This window comes from Condylura cristata, unplaced genomic scaffold, assembly GCF_000260355.1.
Source record: "Condylura cristata isolate star-nosed mole 26May11 unplaced genomic scaffold, ConCri1.0 scaffold00040, whole genome shotgun sequence".
Taxonomy (NCBI): Eukaryota; Metazoa; Chordata; class Mammalia; order Eulipotyphla; family Talpidae; genus Condylura; species Condylura cristata.
The window spans coordinates 8,019,282-8,039,646 of NW_004567141.1; the positions used below are offsets into that span (position 1 = coordinate 8,019,282).

At 47.3% G+C, this 20,365-nt stretch overlaps 1 protein-coding gene across 1 annotated transcript in view; it reads left to right on the plus strand.

Moving 5' to 3' along the window:
- RASGEF1C (RasGEF domain family, member 1C) overlaps positions 1-15,307 on the plus strand; it is a 99,663-nt gene extending 84,356 nt beyond the window's left edge. The window contains exons 10-13 of the mRNA XM_012733271.1: positions 4,501-4,596; positions 6,773-6,896; positions 14,174-14,246; positions 14,692-15,307. Of these exons, the coding sequence (XP_012588725.1) occupies positions 4,501-4,596; positions 6,773-6,896; positions 14,174-14,246; positions 14,692-14,716 (318 nt within the window). The 3' untranslated portion in view covers positions 14,717-15,307. The remainder of the gene's footprint in view (positions 1-4,500; positions 4,597-6,772; positions 6,897-14,173; positions 14,247-14,691) is intronic.
- Positions 15,308-20,365: the final 5,058 nt, after the last annotated feature.

The window sequence follows — 20,365 nt, forward strand, 5'->3', positions numbered from 1 at the left end:
ACTCCGACCCTTCCCAGCTTGGGTCCTTTTAGTACCAGATCAACTTCATTTATCAGAGTCCCTTCTGGTTCAGATCAGTGTATGGTCAAAGTACATAGGGCCCTGAATTTCCAGACTCTAATATACGAATTCTGTAATTTATGTGATCCTCAAATCACATTCACATTTTTTGGCAATAATTTAACCAGGCTTCTTACTCACTAAAAGAGCTTTTTGAATGGGTTCTGTTATACATTTGTAGTTGCGGCTTTTACTGGCCCTAAATTTCATTTCTCCTCCAAATTCTCCCTTTGGCCTCTGGTACAAGGAACTATAGACAGGTCCAGGGATTGCAATCATCCTCTGGCATAAAACCTGTCACCAACCCAGTGATTAGAATGGTTTGTCTCCATGAGGAAGAAACTCCCAAGATTTTCTGTGCTTTTTCAGCCTGGTTTGCAAAATTGGTAGCATCAAGTACCTGCTGTGATGTGAAAGTCTGTTTCCAGCTTAAACAAGATGCTATTCTTGAAATTCCTACTCACTCTGGGATTGTTTTGGATGGAAGTCAGTGGTCACTACTGTGCCATCTGCCAGACCTCCCCAGCTCTCCCCTCCCCCAGAGATTGCATGCAGGCCCCAGACATGCTGTCGGCCATGTCTTATTCAGCCGTTTCTTATTCGGCTGGTTTTTCAACAGCTGGGGGTCTCAGGTGCAGGGCAGCATTCAGGGAGGAGACACCTCAGAGGCCAGAACAGGGGGATGTGTCCTCAGGGGTCAGGAGAAGTGGGACAAGGACCACATTGCACTGAGCACTGTTTAGGGTTTCCAGACCCAATTGCAATGTGAGGCTTCCACACACCAAGCAAACCTCAGACACCAACAGGATGTCTAGGAATTAAACTCAGCTCTGACACTATCTGCAGAGAGATGGCATCAGACTCCACAGGTTTAGGGCTCGGTCTCTCAGGACCACCCTCCACTTCAGACACTCATCATGAGCCCAGCGTCTTCCCTGTGCTTGTGACCAACTGGCTAAGATGGAAGTTTTCTACAGTCCCCTCTTGAGGTTCAATTAACTTGCTAGAAGAGCTCACAGAAATCAGAAAACCTACTTACTCACTAGATTATCAATTGACTTTGAAGGGTATTATTCAGGAAGAATCAGTTGGAAGAATGTATAGGACAAGGAAGAGAGAGGGTGCAAAGCTTCCATCCCTCGCAGGCACACCATTCTCTCCCAAAGACCCACATGTCCACCAACATGGAAGCTCTTCAAAACCTATCCTGTTAGGCTTTAGGGAGGCTTTATTACACAAGCATGATTGGCTGTATCAGTGGTCATTGAAAACTGAGCTCAATCTCCAACCTAGGAGTGGGGGAGTAGGATTGGAAGTTCCAACCCTCTAATCACCTGGATGGTTCCTTTGGCAACGACCCCATCCAAAGGTGCCTCGCAAAAGTCACTTCATTCACATAACAAGAGACATTTTTATCACTCTCAATGATTAAGAAATTCCAAGGCTTTTGGACTCCATGAACCAGGAATCATAGATGAATATTAAATACATTTGCGAAATGTGTATTTAGTCATTTGGCCAAATATATATTTTTACATGTCATGAACACCTATCACACTAGAGCGACTTGGCTTCCATTCCATGCCCCTCAGTAATTCAGGAGGTGGATTTCACATTGCCATTTCCCTAATTAATAAAACAGTGTTTCGGAGAGGAGACCTCACTTCTCTAGTACGTGACAAATACACAGCAGAACCAGACTCTGAATCTCATAGTCTCTTCTGCCTAATCCTCCTGGGGTACAGACAGGTGTGGCAGACAGGAATACTATGACCCAGGGCTCAGGGGGTAGAGTGGGAGTGTATAGAGTTGGCTGCAACCTGCTTTGAGGTGTCAGTCATGGCACTGGGGGTCTACACTGTTTTTCTTACAACCAGACAAGTGCAAATTGGGCAAAGTGAACAGGCTGAGACTTCATGTTCTCAACTTCTGAGCCCCCTTCCAGATTTAGGATTCTGGGATTCTGTGTCAGAGTGCCGTTTTCCCCTTTAATTTCCAGAGAGATGTGGACAATGAGCTAGATCCACAGAAGATGCTTCGTCAGTGGGGGGTGGGTGGGTGGCAGAGTGCTTGGAGATACTCTCCTAGGCCCTCAGTGCACCCCAGCTGAAACTGACAGGCCAGCAGGTTTCAGTGCTCATGGCACTTGGTGCTTTCCCCTGCCTGGGTGCACCCCCCTCTCCCCAGTCTCTGTCAGGGGACCAACTCCACATGCGCCTTTCAGGGTGACTCTCCACTAAGCTAGGTTCTGACAGCACTGCTCAGCAAGGACAGTGGGTTTATAGTAATCAGTGGTGGCATGGAGACCAGCTAGGTCACTAATTCTTGATCTGATGGTGACCTGGACCAACTGGGCAGGTGGAAGTTGTGAGAAATGCCTGTACATGGCAATGCCCCTTCCTCCAGGAAGCTTGCGCCAAGCTCCTGAGAAGTCATCTCTGCCTGCAGAGTCCCTCTGCTCCTAGCCCTTCCCTGTCCTAGCACATCTCCCCACCGTGCACTAACACTGGGTGAGGACTCAGCGCCAGCTTTCTGGGTCTTGGCTTCCTCATATGAAAGTAAGTCATTATGGAGGAGAAAGTAGCCCTCCTTCACAGGCCTACAGTGTGGATAAAACACAATCCTCTGCTTATGCAGTGACGTAGAATGACACACTGGGATCCCCCAGTAGCCTTGGGACAGGGCATGGTGGTGGGCTCTGTGGGAACACAGGTGGGGACTAAACCCTGTCTGTAGGGGAGCAAAGACTTCCTTATTCTATGCATTGTCCCCTGAGTGATCTCCTGCTACACTGAGGGGAGGGGTGAATGTGTCTGACACACTCACTGTCCTCCAAGCCCTGCCACCTGACTCAGAGAAGAATGAAACAAATGTCTGTGGTATTGGCATAAGTCTGGGATGACCATTTTGTCCTGGGGTGAAAACTTCTGCATTCCAGGAAACCCTTCAGTCCAGGGTGCACCAGGTAGTTCAGCTCCCAGTATGGCCCTGGCCCTAGTAGTCACTAGCCAGGTGACCCTGGGCCAGGCCCTGCCACTGATTTGTCCTGCCCAGTGGAGCCAGTGGTCAGTGCTCAGGTCCTCACCTCAAAACCTCTGTCAACTTGGTTGGAAGTAAGACAGAAATGCCAAGACCTTCTGTCCTGTCCCCAGGGTGATGCGGTGAAGTCTGGCAGCACATGCCCAGCTCTGGAGCCCAACAGCAGAGTGGGAATGTTGGTTTCCTGGGGCTGTTGTAATCAAGATCACAAAGTATAAGGCTTAGAGCAACAGAAATGTATCCTTTCACAGTACCAGAGGCCAAGATCAAGGTAGACAGTACATGCTCCCTCTCGAGAGTCTAAGGGAAGATATGACCTTGCTTCTTCCAGCTTCAGGTGGCCCTGGGCACTCCTTGGCTAGTAGCCACATCACCACCTTCTTTGTGTGGCCTTCTCTGCATGTGCTCAGACTTGTTTTATAAGGGCACCAGTTTGCGTCAGAGCCTGCCTAATCCAGCATGACCTCATCTTAACTTGACTCCATCTGCAGACAGTCCAAATAAAGTCTCATTCATAGGCACAGGGGTTTGAATATATCTTTGGGGGTTGGGTGTGGCAAATATAGTTCAATCCATAATAGCAGGGTAGACCCAGCTGCTCCCCAGTGGTGATCTAAGCTGTCAGCAGTGGGTCTCCCTTCTCAGGACTCAGCAGGTACACACAACAGGGAGGGAGAAGCAAGACATGCTGCAGTGACGACACAAAGGCCCTGTCCTTCACAGGCTGAGCACATGTGCGCCTCCCATCCCTCGGGAACCCAAGCTGGGTGCTTTTGGCTTGAACAGGGTATCAAACCATTAGACACAGAATGGCAAATTGTTATGTTCTATAACATATATTGTTTAGTTTTATTCTTTTAAGGAGGCCACAAAGTTTCAAAGCAGGTAGTTCACATTCCTGTGTATTTACCGGTGTGCTCAGCATGGCCAGCTCCTCCTGTCCTGGTACAATGAACTGTGAAGCCTGAGGCTCTGGACCCCCAACTGTGGGGGCAAGCTCACACTGGCCTCTCACAGCAGCAATGGAAGAGATGTTCCAGGGTTATGGGAACTGTGTGTCTTTCACCCAGGCCTACACCCAGGGGAATGCCACCCTCCCAGTAGGAGCTCAGTCAACACTGGCTTCTGATGGGCCTGTACGGAGACAGTATGGCCTCAAGGCAAAGAAGCCTATGCCTCCTTTCTTTGTGGTTTCCACATTGCCTCCTATGGTCCATACTAATTAGCCCATCACCCATAAAGTCCAGACGCTACCAGCCTTGCCAGGAAGTCTGGCACTTCCTCTGTGTCCAGGGTTGCTTCTAAAGTTCCAGGGCCAGGTGGTTACAGGCAATGTAGTCTCCCTGGATGGAGCCCCTTGCAGAGGTCTACAGAAGGCTGACCTTCACCTTGTCCTTCCAGATTGTCATCCCCTTCTTCAGCCTGCTCATTAAAGACATCTACTTCCTAAATGAGGGCTGTGCTAACCGCCTCCCCAATGGACATGTCAACTTTGAGGTGAGATCTAGGGGCTTTGGGGGATGGGGAGGGGAGAGGGACCTCCAGTGAAAGCTCCAAGAGCAGTTGCTGTGACCCTTATTGGTTGGGACTATGGGGGACTCTGAGGCAAAGGATAACGAACCTCAGATTATCCAGATCATCCATCCTCCCATCCCCCAAAGGCGAGTGATGTTCATTTGGGCCTTGTGCCCAGCACAGGGCAAGGAGAATAATTTTGAACCCTTGAGGAGCACCAGGTTGATGAGAAAGACAGCCCTGCAGACCACAGTGACAACTTGTGAGGTGACAGAGCACGGCGCCTGAGGGTCAGAGGACCTCCCAAAGGAGGGGCCCTCAACAGCCAATGGAAGTGATCAGGCAGAGTGGACAGAAGGGATGAAAGATTTCCATTCCCTCTGCAGTCAACGTAGGTGTCTCCTCTTCCAAGAAGCCCCTTGACCATCAATGGAGGGAGTCCAGGGAGTCCTTGTGCAGAGCTGGGACACCTTTTATCACAGCACCTAAGTCTCCAAGCTCCTCAATATCTAGGCCAGACTCCACTTTATGTTCCAAACCCATGCCCCCACCACAGGCCCATCCAGCATACCTGTGATCATGTGGGGTAAACCTGATAGGGGTGGGCCCAGGAGCTCTGAGGGCACTGAGCAGTGAGAGCAGAAGGCCACTGAGTCAGACAGACAGGCATCTGGGCAGTGGTTGAACCCCCCAGATTTGCAGGAAGGATCTTCTAAGAAAGTGCTGGCCCCACCCAGCCTCCAGCTCCAGGGAGCAGCCGTTCTGGGTTGGCCCCTGTTCTGCCTGAGTTCCAGGGCCTCCCCATGTGGAGCAGACCTTTGACCATGGCTGCACAGGGCTGGAAGCAGGGGTCCCTCATGGCCCACCAAGTGCTCTTCAAGTGCCCCCTGCTGATGAGCCCTTTGGCCTGGAGCTGCTCTGCTGTTGGTCCTTGAATGAACCCCAGCTCCCCCCAGGACACCTTCCCTGGCTTCCTGAAGGCCTGGTCACCCCTGATGGTCAAGGGAAATAAAACCCAGCAGGTGGCTGAGAGCTACATCCTGGGGCCAATCCAAGCTGGAAGTGACACTGAGGAAGCTGGGCTTGGGAGGGATAGGAGCCCCAGAGACCCACATCTCATTCTCCAGGTGACCCCATACAGCTGAATATAGAACTTCCTTTTCTTCTTTCCCCTTTTTGAACTGGTCCCAAGAACCAAGGGCAAGGGAGAAGGACAGCACTGCAAGGTGCAAGGTGTTCATATGCCCCAGATTTGGGACATAGGCGATGTGGCCTGGAAGCCGCCACCAAGGCTGGTCAAAGGAGGCCAGAGTAGAGCTCCCAGGCAACACTTTGAGCTGCAATTATTGAAAACCCTTCTTCCAGTGGGCAAAGTTTATTTTGCTTTTAAATAAAGGTATTTAAATTTTACTTAAAATTCTACTTAAGTGGATTTTTTTAGTAGATTTACTTTAACTGTTTTTGTAACATTTAAAAAAGTGAACAATCGCTTATCACTTGCTATAGACAGAGATAATCTCAAAAATAAATAGCACGAAACTCAGGTCAGCCACTCCCCCTTCTCCAAGACTCCCAGAAGATCCCCGAAAGCAAGGGCAATGCTGAACCCTATACTGTTTCTTCCTGTACATACACCTATGATAAAGTTGATGTATAAATCAGGCACAGTAAGAGATTAACAACAATAATAAAATAGCACAATGATAATAATATACATATGTTGTACATAGCACACACGTAACATGAAAGTTATTTAAGTATGGATGGATCCTTCTCTCAAAATATCTTATTGTATGTGGTATTTTCGGACTGTGGCTTTTTGCAGTTAGTGCCACAGAAGACAAGGGGGCACTGCTGCCTTGACTCGGATGTATTGTCTAAGAGGCTGCAGCCTGAGACTGGTGTTCCCCTTCCATATGGGGAGCTGGTGAACCTTAAGTGTTGAGACTCCTCAGAGGGAATGAAGGGAGGAGATGAACACCCAGGTTTCCTAAAGGGAGATTCTGTCATTTATTGCCCATGTTCCAACCTCTCGACCTGCGAGGTGGTCTCCCCCGGGGTACTATGGGAAGCCATGCCGAGACCAGCTGCACATTCTCCACTGCACAGGTGGGGTTGAGGGAGAGCATCCATTTTTTTGTCTCTATGACTCTGGCAGAAATTTCTGGAACTGGCCAAGCAGGTTGGAGAGTTCATCACATGGAAACAAGTGGAATGCCCCTTTGAGCAAGATCCCAGCATCGCCCACTACTTGCACACTGCCCCCATCTTCAGTGAGGATGGTAAGGTGACCCTATGATCTTCCTCATGCCCAGCCACAGGACTCGCGGGTGTGTCTCAGTCATATCACCATGCAGGTCCCCAGCTCTGCAAGACACCCAACATGGCCCAAGGAGCTGTGAGTTGAGACTTTGAGAGTCCCCAGGGCCAGTCCCCCACACAATGTGTGTAGGTGCTGTTAAACATGGCAAACTGATTCTCCACGTGTCTGAACCCAGTCGTGAGGAAAGTGGAGGTGGCGAGGAGAACCTCCCTCTCAGGGTTTTCATAGGGGTAGGGGAGCAGCAGACTGACCGAAGGCCCTCCTACAGCTGGTGGATGTGTGCATGTGTGTGTAAGCATGATAGTGAGCGTGCATGTGAGCATGAAGTGCAAGCATGAGTATGTCTGCAAGTGTATGCACGTCTGTGAGCATCTGTATTTGTGCACATGCGCATTACACACTGGCGAGGGGGAGGTGTCTTTTCTCTGGAGTACTGTTAATGTCTGTCACCTGCAAAAAAATCAGTATTTCCATCTGATCTTTTGTCAGATACAAGAGATTGTTTGAAAATTTCCTAAGTGAGTGCACTCCAGGAGTCCCCTCCTATAGGAAGGGAAAGTACTGGAACAGCAAGTGGCCTTCTGGGCCCTAGGTGATCATCCCAAGGGGTGGGGTGGGCCCATGATTAACTGCTTTCTGGATCCAGGGCTTCAGATCACCTTGGCAGGTCCTGCTCAGCACACAGAGCACCTGGCTCCTTATCAGGGCAAACATTTTACAAAATTCAGGAGAGCATTTTCTGCCAAAACTGAAAAATTAGGGGGAAGGTTTGTTTTTTTTTTTTTTGGTTTTTTTTTTTTTTTATTTAAAAATTAGGGGGAAGGTTTGTTTTTTTTTTTTTTAGTGATTTTTGCTTTTTGAATTAGTAATACTTTCATCTTTGCTGTTTAATTTTTTATATTTTGGAGCTATGATTTTTTGGAAAGGGGTCTCCTTATAGCTGCAGCCCCTCCCCCAAACCAGCAGCTCACCCTGGGCTTCTCCCTTCTCCCTGCCCCCACAAGATGTATGAGGCTGGACCAGTTCCTCCTCGTATTCTGTAAGCCTCACCTGCTGTATCTGCAGGGTGTGGCAATAAGAGGACCCACTCCCCAGGGCTCTGTCTTTGTGGTGAGAATTACAGGAGTTGACCCAGGCAAAGCTTCCAGGACTGGACTCAATATTCATTTTACTCATTTCCGAGCAGTGCTATAACAAATCACTGTAAATTGGCTGGTTCCCAATAATATAGGTTTACCCTTTTGCAGTTATTAAGGTTCGGAATTCAAAGTCAGTTCCACCAAGCGAAACTTAGATGTTAGCAGAGCTGACTACTTCTGAAATAAGAATCCCTTTCCTGGCTTTCTATGATTCTGATGGCCACTTATGTTCTTGGGCCAGTGCCCCTTCTTCCATCTTCACACTGCATCCTTCCAGCCTCTATTCTACCATTATCTGTAGGCAAGTTTCCTTTGGTTCTCTCTTTAAAAAATACTCATGATTGCATTTATGGCCCACCTGCTTAGGACAGGAGATTTTCCTTCTCTCCAGATGCTTCATCATATTTACAAAATTCCATTTGCCCAGTGAAGGTAATATTCATAGGCCCTAGGGATGAGGATCTGGATGTCTCTGGGAGCCATTCAACTTACTGCAGAAGTTATTATGAGCATTGCAATAAGCCAGTAGAACTTGAACTATAAAATGTGTCAAAGGCATATTATGAGAAGGTCAGGAGGAGTCTAGTCGCAAGGAAGAGAGGAAAAGGCATTTTATTCACTTCTTCGGTTAAGGTTATTTCTAGAGAGGCCTGCTGTGTGCCAGGCAGCAATCTGGCTGTGAATATACAGATAAAAGACCAGCCTAGCCTTTCTGGCTCTCCCTGAGAGAGGAGTACCTCCTATTTTGACTCTCTCTTCCCCAGTCCCTCCTACACCCTCCATTCCCAATAAAAGTGCAGAAATTCAGAAGGGACCTAATATATACTGAGAATTGACTGGGTCATTAATAACCTCTGTCAGAAATTCCGCCCTATCCTAAGCTCCAAGCCTCTTCTGACAGTGTCTGCCTGGCAGTTCAGTCAGCCTTCAACTCCCTGAAACAAATGGGAAAAAAAAAAAGTAGAAAGAATCAGGAAAGAAACAGAAGATATAAAGGACTAAATGGAAATTTTAGAACTTAAAAATATAATAATTGAAATAAAAAGCTGGGCAGAGTGACAACAGAATAAAGAGAAAAGGATCAATGAACTGAAAGATGGAACAAAAGAAATTATACACAATCTGAACAACAGAGAAGACATTGACTGAAACAGCCTCAACAATCTGTGGGATATAACAATAGATCTAACACTCATGTCAGCAGAGTCTGGTAAGGAAAGGACAAAGAGCCAGAGTTGAAAAGTATTTGAGGAATTACTGACTGGAAGTTTCCCAGGTTTAAAAAAGACAAACCTAAAGATTCAAGAAACTGAGTGAATCCCCGAAAGACTAAACCCAAAGAAAACTGTATCAAGAGACATGGTAATGAAATTTTTAAAACTAAGGGGAACAAAACAAATCTCAAACACTACAAGAGAAATGACACTTTACCTGTATGTGTGTGTGTTGGGGGAGAGAAGAGGGGACAATTGAAATAACCAGAGGCACTAGCACACTTTTCAAAAGCTGAAAGAAAATAACCACTGACCCATAGTTTTATATCAGCAAAAATACCTTTCAGGAATTTAGATAAATCAAATGGAAGAAAGACAAGAAAAATAAAAATGATAAAACAAAAAATGAAAAGATCAAATGGCAGACTTAAGTCCTAACATATTGATAGTAAAAGTTATAAACACAACAAGTATTGGCAGCATGAAACATTTAAAAACACGACCCAGCTTTATTTTTTCTACAAGAAATTCATTTCAATTTTGACATAGACAGGCTGAAGAGTAGAAGGATGGGAAAGATGGGGCATGCAAACATGCCCAAAGCAAAACAGGAGTGGTGATTTCAATATCAGGTAAAATAAACTCCAAAGGAAAGAAAATTACCAATCGCTATAAACAACAAAAGAATAAAGCTTTCAAGAAGACATAGCAATCCTAAATGCATATATACCAAGAAACAAAGATGCAAAATTTATGAAGCAAAATCTCAAGAACTGGAACAGATCCGCAATTATAATTAGAGACTTCAACACCCCTCTCTCCACAACTGATAGAACAAAAGATGAAAACCAGCAGACATAGCACTTACTGTACTATCAAAAAATAAGATCTAGTTCACATTTATAAACTACTCCATAAATCTACAGCAGAAGACATTTATTTTCAGTTCCCTATGGAGTGTGGACCAAGATAGATCATATCATGAGCTACTTAAAACTAGCTGCAACAAATTTCAAGTAAGTGAATTCACACATAGTGGGTTTTCCAATCACAACACAATCAAGGGTCAGTAACTGATACCAATTTGAGACAACAAAAATTACTTTAAATACTTTCTAAAATTCTTTCTAAACAGCACACTCCTAAATAATCCATGAGTTAAATTGGAAGTCTTCAAGGGAAATCAAAAATTATGTGGAATAAGTGAAAATAAATCAAAATGTATAGAAAGCTAAAAATAAGATTGTAGGGATCTTGCAGCACCTAGTGTATACATCAGAAAAATGGAAAAATACCAAATTACCTACATATCTTCATCCAGAACTTAGAAAAAGACAAGTGAAATAAACCCAAAGCCAGGAGAAGAAAGGAAATCAGAGGCTGAGAGCAGAAATAAACAAAATGGACAACAGAGCAACAACAAAATTAAGTAAACAAAGGGTTGGTTCTTCAAATATGCATAACAAAACTATCATCTCCCAGCAATGAGTTTCTTTCTCAGGGAGGAAGGCAGAAATCAATAACATCACTGATGAATAGGAAGCATCACCACAGACTGCCAACATCAAAAGGCTAATGCCTATGAACTCTGCACATAAATTTGGTAATTTAGATAAAATGGATCAATTCTGCAAAACCCTAACTGCCAAAACTTAACTTGAAATGTGAGTATTAAGGAAACTGACTATTTAATTTAAGACACTGAAAATGAAATGTCAAGTTCTAAGTGGAATTCTACCAAATATTAAAAGAATTGGGCCCTCCCTGGTGGCACAGTGGGTTAAAGCACTGCACTAAGAAGCTTAAGCCACTTCTGCATGAGTTCGATCCCCTCCTGCCCCGGAGGAGATCCACATGGCACGGCAGACCTCTCCTGACCTGCCTGCTGCTCCCCTCAGCAGTGTACTTCGTCGATCTGCCTGTTCTGCTCCCTGCTCTGTCCCTGGTGAATCCTCTCACCCTCCGCCTCTCTGGCCTGTACCCCAGTTCTGTATGAATAAATAAATAAATCTTTAAAAAAAAAAAAGAAGAAGAAGAAGAATTAACACCCATCCTGCACAATCTCTTTCAGGAAAGAAAAGCAAAGGGAACTTCAGCTTTATTAATTCAGTATGACCCTGGTACCAAAGTCAGACAAAGACAATATAAAAAAAGAAAATATAAGGGCTCTCCTTGGGGGCGCAGCAGGTTAAAGCATTGCATTATGAAGCTCTCCGAAGCCACTCCAGCAAGAGTTCTATCCCCAGCCAGGGCATGGTAGACCTCCCCTGACCCGCCCGCTGCTCCCCTCAGCCGTGTATCTCAGTAAATATGACTGTTCTGCACTCCACTCTGTCTCTGGTGGATCTTCTCACCCACCACACCTCTGGCCTATACCCCAGTTCTGTAAGCATAAATGAGTAAATCTTTTAAGGAAATAAATAAAGTATATACCAGATTAAAAAACAAACAAGCAAAAAAAAAAAACCCTTAACAAAACATTGGCAAATAAAATTCCATACTATAAAAAAAGATAGTGTGTCATGAGCAAGTGGGTTTATTCCAGAGCTGCAAGGTTATTCACTATTTGAAAGTCAACCAGTGTAATACACCATGTTAACAGGGTAAAGGAGAAAAATCACTTCATAAGTCATTGATGTAGAAAAAGCATTTTCAACACCATACATGGTAAAAATTCTTAGAAAAGTTGGAATAAAAGGCCAAAGTTGGTAAATTGTATCCATAGAAACCCTTTAGTTAATATATTTAATGGTGAAACACAGAATTCTTTCCCACTACAATTGGTGTCAAGCCAAGTATATGTACTCTTGCAAGATAAATCAGTACAATACGACAAGAAAAGACACACTGGTGAAAGGGAGAGTTAACATTGTCACTAATTATAGAAAAATGTCCTAAAGAATTACAAAAACTCCTAAAATTTTTAGCACATCCATGGTTGCAGAATGTAAGGTTAAACAGAAATTATTTCTATACACTACCAGTGCTTATGTGGACACCAAATTTATAATCCCTCAAAAGAATTCTAAGGTGTTAATCAGTTCTTCCCAAATTTAAGGGCAGGTTTAAAGAAATCAAAATCCTTGCAAGGCTTGTAGTAGATATAGACAAGAGTATTCTAAAATGCATATGGAAAGGCAAAGGAATAGCATTGCTTAAACAATTTTGAAAAAGAAAAATAAAATGGGAGGGACACCCTACTCAGTATGAAGGCTGATCTATATCAAGACAGGTGCTGGTGTATGGACACATAATATAACAGAGAACCCAGGGGAAAATCCATGGAAATATACACAATGATTTTTTTTAAGATTTATTTTATTTATTTATGCATACAGAAGCTGGGGTGTAGGCCAGAGGGGGTGGCGACTGGGAGGCGGGCGCTTGAGAGGATTCACCAGAGACAGAATAGGCGGATCTACTGAAACAGGAATCCAACTCATACTGCAATGGCTGCAGATAGCTTCAGAGTGCTGAGACTTAACACCTTATGCACCAGAGAGGCCCCTATACTCAATGATTTTTGGCAAAAGCTTATGGAATTCAGTGGAGGAAAGATAACCTTTGAACAAATAGTCTTGGAGCATTTGGACATCCAGAGACCAAAAATAAACCCCGACCTAAGTCTTATACTTACCCAAAAGTTAAGTCCAAATGGATCACAGACTTGAAAGTAAAATGTGACACTACCAAATGTTTAGAAAAAAGGCAAAATAAAATCTTTGGCAGGGAGGGCTAGACAGAGTTCTTACAAGCGCTGCACGCAGCTAGGATGTGCCTCAACCATTGCACTGCTGGACTAAGTGGCGTCGAGACACGGGGACAGGCAGACATGACTTACTACGGTTCAACTTAAAACTCTAAACTTTACGACACTGTGAACGCAATAGACTTTCGGGTGGAAACTGTGCTCTGGATGAGTCTTGGTCTTTTCCCGGGGTGGTGAGGTGCTGCCCACCGACGCCGGCGGGGGCAGCTCTGGGCAGCTCCCACGCGCACCCGCGCGCGCCGCCCTGCAGGCCGCCTTCCCTTTCAGTCCCGTGTTCCCTAGATTACACGAGATATTCACAGCTTGATTTGTGCTAGGCTCTGTGCTAGATGTTTGTGCCCAACTCTACGTTTCTGTGAGCTTTTTGAGCAGGTTTGGCTAGGCTCCGGCGTTTGGCGTAGTAAGGGCACTTTCAGCTCAAGGTATTTCCCACTTGGTGATGGGTTCATCACAACATAACCACATTGTCAGTCAAGGAGGATCTGCTTGTGCTCACGAACAAAACAAAACACTGCACACCCGTGGCTACAGCAGCTTTATTTGTTACAGCCAGGCTCTGGAAGCAGCCAGATGCCCCTCAGCGGGGGAATGGTTATGCAAACTGGTATAACCTACTGCGGAGGATTACTGAGCAACAAAAGGGGAAAGGAACAAAATATTGATAGATACTACAACTGGGCTGAGAATTGCATTGAGAGAGAAAAACCAATCCCAGAAGGTTACATAGTGTGTCTTTCTGTTTATATTCTGGAAAAACAAAGTTTAGAAATGGAGAACAGACCAACAATTGCCTAGAGCTACACTGGGGGCCGCTTGGGAGGCTACAGGTGGCTGGGAATGGGCAACCTAGGAGATCTGGCTGGTGATGAGAATGGTCTCTGGTTGACTGTATGGGTGTGAATAACTGGGGATGATGTGTCTGTAGTTTTGAAGTGGTTTCCCCTGGGGGTCCAAGCTACACTAACCTCTGATAGTTCTTACAAAAGCATGCGAGTCTAAAAGATCTCCAAAAACAGTTTAATTTAAAAACAAAAAGCAGGTCAGGTTCTAGGTATAGAACCACTTATACTATCAGCAACCATAACTGTGTCATTTCACTTCATTGTCTGACTAGGTCTTTATTTGGCTTCTTATGAAAGTGAGAGTCCAGAAAACCAAACAGAAAAAGAGAGGTGGAAAGCTCTAAGGTGAGTCTGTGTTGGGGTGGGGTGGGTGGGGGAGGGTGAAGGAGAGGGTTGGTGTGCAGACGGGGCCGGGACCTCGTGGAAGCCCCATCAGCTATGGGGATGGGCAGGTCACGCCAGGACTGTAGGGGTGAGAGTGGAACCCGAGGGCTGAGGTAGGGAGACAAGGCTGGACCACACCCTCCCATGACTGGTGGCTGCCATAGTTGGCAGCCGAGATGTCCCAGGACCCCCTAGTTGTTGAGCTTGAGTGTGAGACACACACAACCTCCTGATCAGTGGACATGTTAGCACAGTTGAGGGCCGGTCAGGCATGGCCCCCAGCATCTGACTGAGACTGAGCCACAAGGCCAGCCAAAAACCCCTCTGGGGTGGAAGGCGGCCAGCTGAGAAGGCACTGTGCTGGAGGGAAGGCCTCTCATCATCCTCTGCTTATCTAAATCTGTAGGTCTTCTATTTTGGGGAAGACGTGAGCAACTCGGAGCTGGAGGTGGAGGAGGCGGAGGAGAGGAAGCCAGCAGAACCTTCTGTAGCCTTGCCTCAGCTGGCCCAGTAAGCAGGGAAGACATTGGCACTTCGCTACTTTGCAGATTTGGCGCCCACCAGTGACCACACAGCACAGGAAACTTTCTCCCACCTTTCGTGGAAGCTCAGCCCTGGCAGGGCCAAGGGCCCCCAGACCTGAGGTGACCTGTTCCCCTGAGGGCCCGGCTTTCAGGATGGTGAGGACCATGTTGCTGGTCAGCCCGTCTGCCCTTAGGGGAGATGCGGCACCCACCCTCAGTCTGTGGCCGGGTGGCCTGAGAGCCTCTGCCTCTCCAGCAGCCATCACGGTGACATGAGAGGGGTTGTGAGCCCCCCAGTGACCCCGCCACTCTGCTGACGGACCTCACACTGCCTTGGTGGGCTGTTTCTGCAACCCCATGCACCTCTGGATCCTGCTGGTATCAGGGGACAGCTTTCTGGTGACAACTGTGAAGCAGCTCAGCAGGACAAGTTTGAATCATGGAGTTGATAATGTGTACAGTTCGTTGTAAACTAGAGTTGACATAAAGGCACAGTCATACAGCCTGCACGGCCATGTCCATGCTGCGTCTCACCTGTGGGCCTGAGCAGAGCTCCTGCTGGGACACAGCATAGGTCCCTGCTTATGGAGGTTGTGGGTCACATGGCAACTGGAGACCACTGCTGCTCCGGAGGACCCTGCACTCACAGGGCCTGCTGAGCTGACACCAGCACTCCTCTCTGGTTGCCCTTGGGGTGGAAGTGATGAAACCAGAGAGTCTTCTCATGCTACCAGGAGGCTCCCCCACCCCTCCCACCCCCGTGAAATCCCCATTTAGCATCTCGTGCACTGAGCCAAGTTTCTTTTTCTTTTTCCTTCCTCCTCCTGAGCCAAGTTTCTGGGCCAGAAACTGATGAGTCATTGGGTCCCTGAGTCTACACCTGGCATGTGAAAAGCTCACCTGGCCAGGAAGTCAGGGAAGGCAAAATGGACCTCATTCTTTGTCCGGGATCTGCTGGGCAAAGGGCAGGGTGCTCCCGGCTGTGCTAGAATCTTTGAAGGCCGGGCCCTACTTGATAGCATGCTCAGCTACCCTTGAGTCATACCCCCACATCTGATAGCAGGCAGAGACAGGACACCCAGTCCCCAAAATATTCCCCCGCCCATGGGTTGTGCCCAGTGAACCCAGGACCTCGGCAGAGCCTGGCAGCCAGCAACCTGGTGGAGCATGGGAACACTGCATGTAGGGGGTGACAGGGGGTGCTCTGGGCCCCAGCCAGCCCACTGCCTTTTCAACTGAGACCCAAGAGGATGAGTAGTGCAGAAAAAAGGGTCTGGGTGGAGGCCTTGAGCCAAACCCAAGGAGTCTTGGTAGTCCCAGATGCTGCTGAGAAGCATCTCATGGCTTCATCCCTGCCCAGCCCATCCCTCATGTAGTCCCTGGTATCTCCTTGAGCAACATTAGACAGAACCCTGCAGATACAGTAGGGTTTGTCTCTGGCCCCTGGTCATGCTGAGTTGCCTGTCAGGAACAAAGGCACAGAAGGAGTAAGTTGCCCTGGAGACTCAGAGAGGCGGGTCTGGGCCCATGCCCCTGGAGCTCTGAGAAGTGTGACTGGAATCCAACTCCTCCCAGAGGAGAGCATCTGCTAACCCACATGGAGACAGTACAGTCTGGACACACAGGCCCCAGCCTTGCTGGTCAGCTGGTTCCTCCTCCTCATTCCTAGACAACTCAGTGCAGAGGAAGCCCTAGAATGGAGTTGAGGAAGGAGCAGGTAAAGCCAAGGGGTCTGGGACAGCTGTTCCCCTGCCTCCTGCAGTCCTTCACCCAGGCTCTGGATCCCAACGCTCTCCAGAGCTTGTCCCAAAGACCTCCCTGAGCAGGCCCCCCACACTCTGGCCCAGTTCAACCCTCAGTATCTCCTGCTGGTGGAGCTTGCAGCAGCCTTCTCCTAGGCTGTGGGAAACATGCCGTACAGGACCCACAGCTGCAACTTGAGTGGTTAGAGCAAGCCTGCAGGTGCTAGTGGAGAATGCACCAGGCCAGTTACAACACAGAGGAAACACTGCTTCCCATCTCTTGCTTCTGTGACCTTGTATATGCTGTCCCGCTACCTGCCATGCTGTTCCCTACCTGTTGGCCTGATCAGAGATGCAACTTCAGGTGTAGGTCCCTCTTCTGGGAAGAGATTCCTTCCATGAAGCCCTCTTCTCCACACTCTTTCCCACCAGCTTTCCAGCCCTCTGTGGTCCAATACAGAATGAGTGTCAGGGGAGGATGGTGAAGGGAGACTTGGACCCTAAACCAATAGGGGAAGGGCTACAGCAGGAAAAAGGAGGCAATCCACAGGTAGCCCCACAGAAGATGCGGGGTTGAGAGGGCTCAGGCTGAGTACACAGGGACTCTGTCCAGGTTCTTCTAGGGCTGCCTCCAGGGTGTTCTTCTTAACTGAGCAGCTATTGGGTGCCAGGCCCTCGTACAGCCAGGAAGTCCTACAGAGAATCTGCCCAGGCCAAGATCTTGGTGCCCCTTCTCCAAGCATTGCCTCGGAGTCCCAGAGGAAGGACATCCTGGTTGTGGGCACACAGTTACTTAGCCCCATGCAGGTTCCATGGCCCTTCCCTGACGAGGGTCCCCCTTTGTCCTGCTGTCCAGATTTGATGGCTCACAACAACCTTACAAGGTGGGGCCTACCTGTAAAGCAACTATCACAAGCCTAGGTAGTGCCCAGGACTCACGCCTGCGAGGCCCAGCCTGGCACTGGTGACAGACCCCATACACAAGGCAAGGTTTGAAGCTGCCCAGCTCAATAGTGTGGCAGGTACTTAGACCTCAGGGTTCCATGGCAGTTCGAAGTTCCACTCTGCCAGGAGGCCAAAGAGGAGATGTGGCTTGATTCATTGTCTAACTCTTCTTGTTTGAACCCTCCTGGGAAGGCTGGGCCCTGCTTGGAAGTGACATTGAGTGTTTCGGGGACAGACAGGAAGACTCTTCACTGACTGGGGTTTGCCTCAGAGACTCTGTACTTTGCTTGGGTTCAGAACTGATTTGTTTTGACAGGGGGGATCTGAACCTCTGCTCAGAGGAGACACTCACTGGAGACACTCACCGCCCTCTCATTCCCCACAGTTCCCAGGGAGAGGGTCCAGCCACTTATCCTGGGAGCTCAGACACATTCATGCCCTCTGAGGAAACCTGTGTACCCTCCCTGGTAGCCTCATGGCAGCACCCTAATAACCCCACAGTGGTTCTGAAAGGCATGACCCAAGGAAAACCAAGATCCCTTTCCACAACAACTCAGGAACCAATCAATAGCCACTGTGTGTCTTTTGCCCTTCAATCCCACAGGCAGGCATCAGACCCCAGGCCTGCATCCCCCACCCCCATACCACAGGGCTCATGTAAGTTTCTTGAGTGGAATACACCCCATTCACAATACCCCAAGCAATGTACCCCCAGTTTCCAACTCTTGACAGCTAACCTGCCCCATAATGGGTCAGCAGGGTGAGGAGGCTCAATCAGGAGCTGCTGTCTAGCATGTGTCAACTGAAAGGTCCATTTCACTCCAAAGCCCAGCTTGGAGTGCCAAGCTCCAGACCTGGCATGTGTACATAGCCTAACAAACGTCTGATGTTGGTGCTATCATCAGCTCTCTTGGCACTTGACAAAAACAACACTCAGAAAGGCAAAGCCATAGTCTAGTTCACATGCTCCTGAGAGGCTGGGGTAACTCCCACTAGCCACCTAGTCTTCCAACAGACACAATGACACATGTCTTTTCTCTTAGGTGAGTCCCTGAGCCCCCTGATGTGCCCTGGCTGCCCTTCAGAATCTCATTCATGCTGAAGACAAATTTCCCACTGCCCTCTAGTATCCCTGTTGCACCTGCCTTTCTGTGGACCCAAGTGGGTAAAGCCACACCTCAGCCCTAGCAACAGGAGACAGTAGGCCTCATGCCCCACTACACATCTTCAGTGAAATCAGCTCCATTTTCATGCCCCAGGGCCCTGGGCCAAGAGATATATTCAGTGGGGAGAGCTGGAAACACAAGATGTCTTTTGGCCATAACAGCCCCTGCCCACGGCTGAGCAGGATGTCTGGCTTTGTCTTCATCTGGCATCCCACCATGGGACTCTAAGCAAGACCAGAGAAGTGAGATTAACTGGGAATGAACAAGTTTGAGACATAAACTACAACCCCCACCACTGACCAGCAGACCTTCACCAGGTAGGCAAGCTAAGAGAATAGTTCAGCAACAGGGACGGCAGAAATTTGGTGTGTCAGGGACAGAGAAATAATGACCAGGGAGACCAGCAGAGGCCAGAGGTGAAAGGTCCCACAGGGAAAACCAAGAGCTTAAAGTTCACCCTGAGGACTTTATGAGAGTTTGCGTGAGGGGACCCTTATGGTTAAGGGTCTACTTGACTAGGCCACACTATGCCCAGATATTTGGTTAAACATTATTCTGGGTGAGGGGTGTGTGTTATTTCAGGGTGTGACTAACATGGCAATCAGTGGCCTTAGTAGACTGTCCTACCGATGCAGATGGACTCATGCAATCTGCTAAAGGTCCAATTAGAATAAAAGGTGCAGTAAGGGACAGTTGTGGTCTGTCTGACTACTTTTAAACCCAGATATTATTCTTTTCCTGCATTTGGGCTGGGATTTACATCATTAGTGCTCCTGGGTTTCCACTTGCTCACAGAAGTTCTTACTTCTCAGACTCCATAGTTGTGTGAGCCAATTCCTAAAAACAAATTTCGGCTATATGTCCATCTCTTTTTCATCTTCTTTTATTTACTTATCATCTATCTCTCTCTCTACTATTGGTTCCCCTGAGCCCAAACTAAAATGAGGAGTAACAAGATCAGTTCTAAAAAGATCTCCTGGATACCTTAAACCCAATAATTCCACATTTGTAATATATTTTAATGTAAAATAATGAGATTTTCACAATGGAGAATTAACTAATCACTACATTATTCCTTTCCTTGTAATAGCAGGTGATGTTTGCTCCCCAGCTTAGTCAACAGGCTAGAAACTTTCTGTCTGCTAAGAAGTTCCTCCTGATTCAGTTCTTGGAGCCTAAGTGGAAACAGGCACATTGTCCTGGGTAGACTTACGACGATATGACCTGTGCAACCTTATTGAAGAAAGCTTTGTATCAATTATTTTATCCCTGTTGGTTGAATCGACAGTTACACCCTATTTATTCCAATAATAATCTAACTTGTTGCATTGAGACAGGTAATATAAATCAGTTTGGTTTAAATGAAGGTCCAATACTAACATACAAAACCTCTCTGTCTAAGCCTGCCTTTACATGGCTATGAACTGTAAAACCAGATTGGAGTCAACAACAGAACACACAGACAATAGGGCTTCCAAAATTCTTGCCTAGTGGCATCATAAGCCTCTGAACCTTGTGGTGTTTTACCCCAACGGCAGTCTAAGACATCGAATGTTTACTGTTTCTCTTGCCAGCATCATTTTCCCTGTGCATGATTTAACTGCATGTTGCTTTGTTCTTAGTGACCCCTAAGTGCACAAATTCTTAAGTGTGTATAAGTCTAAATGATCTAAATTTGTGTTAGCACATTCCGTGACATTCAC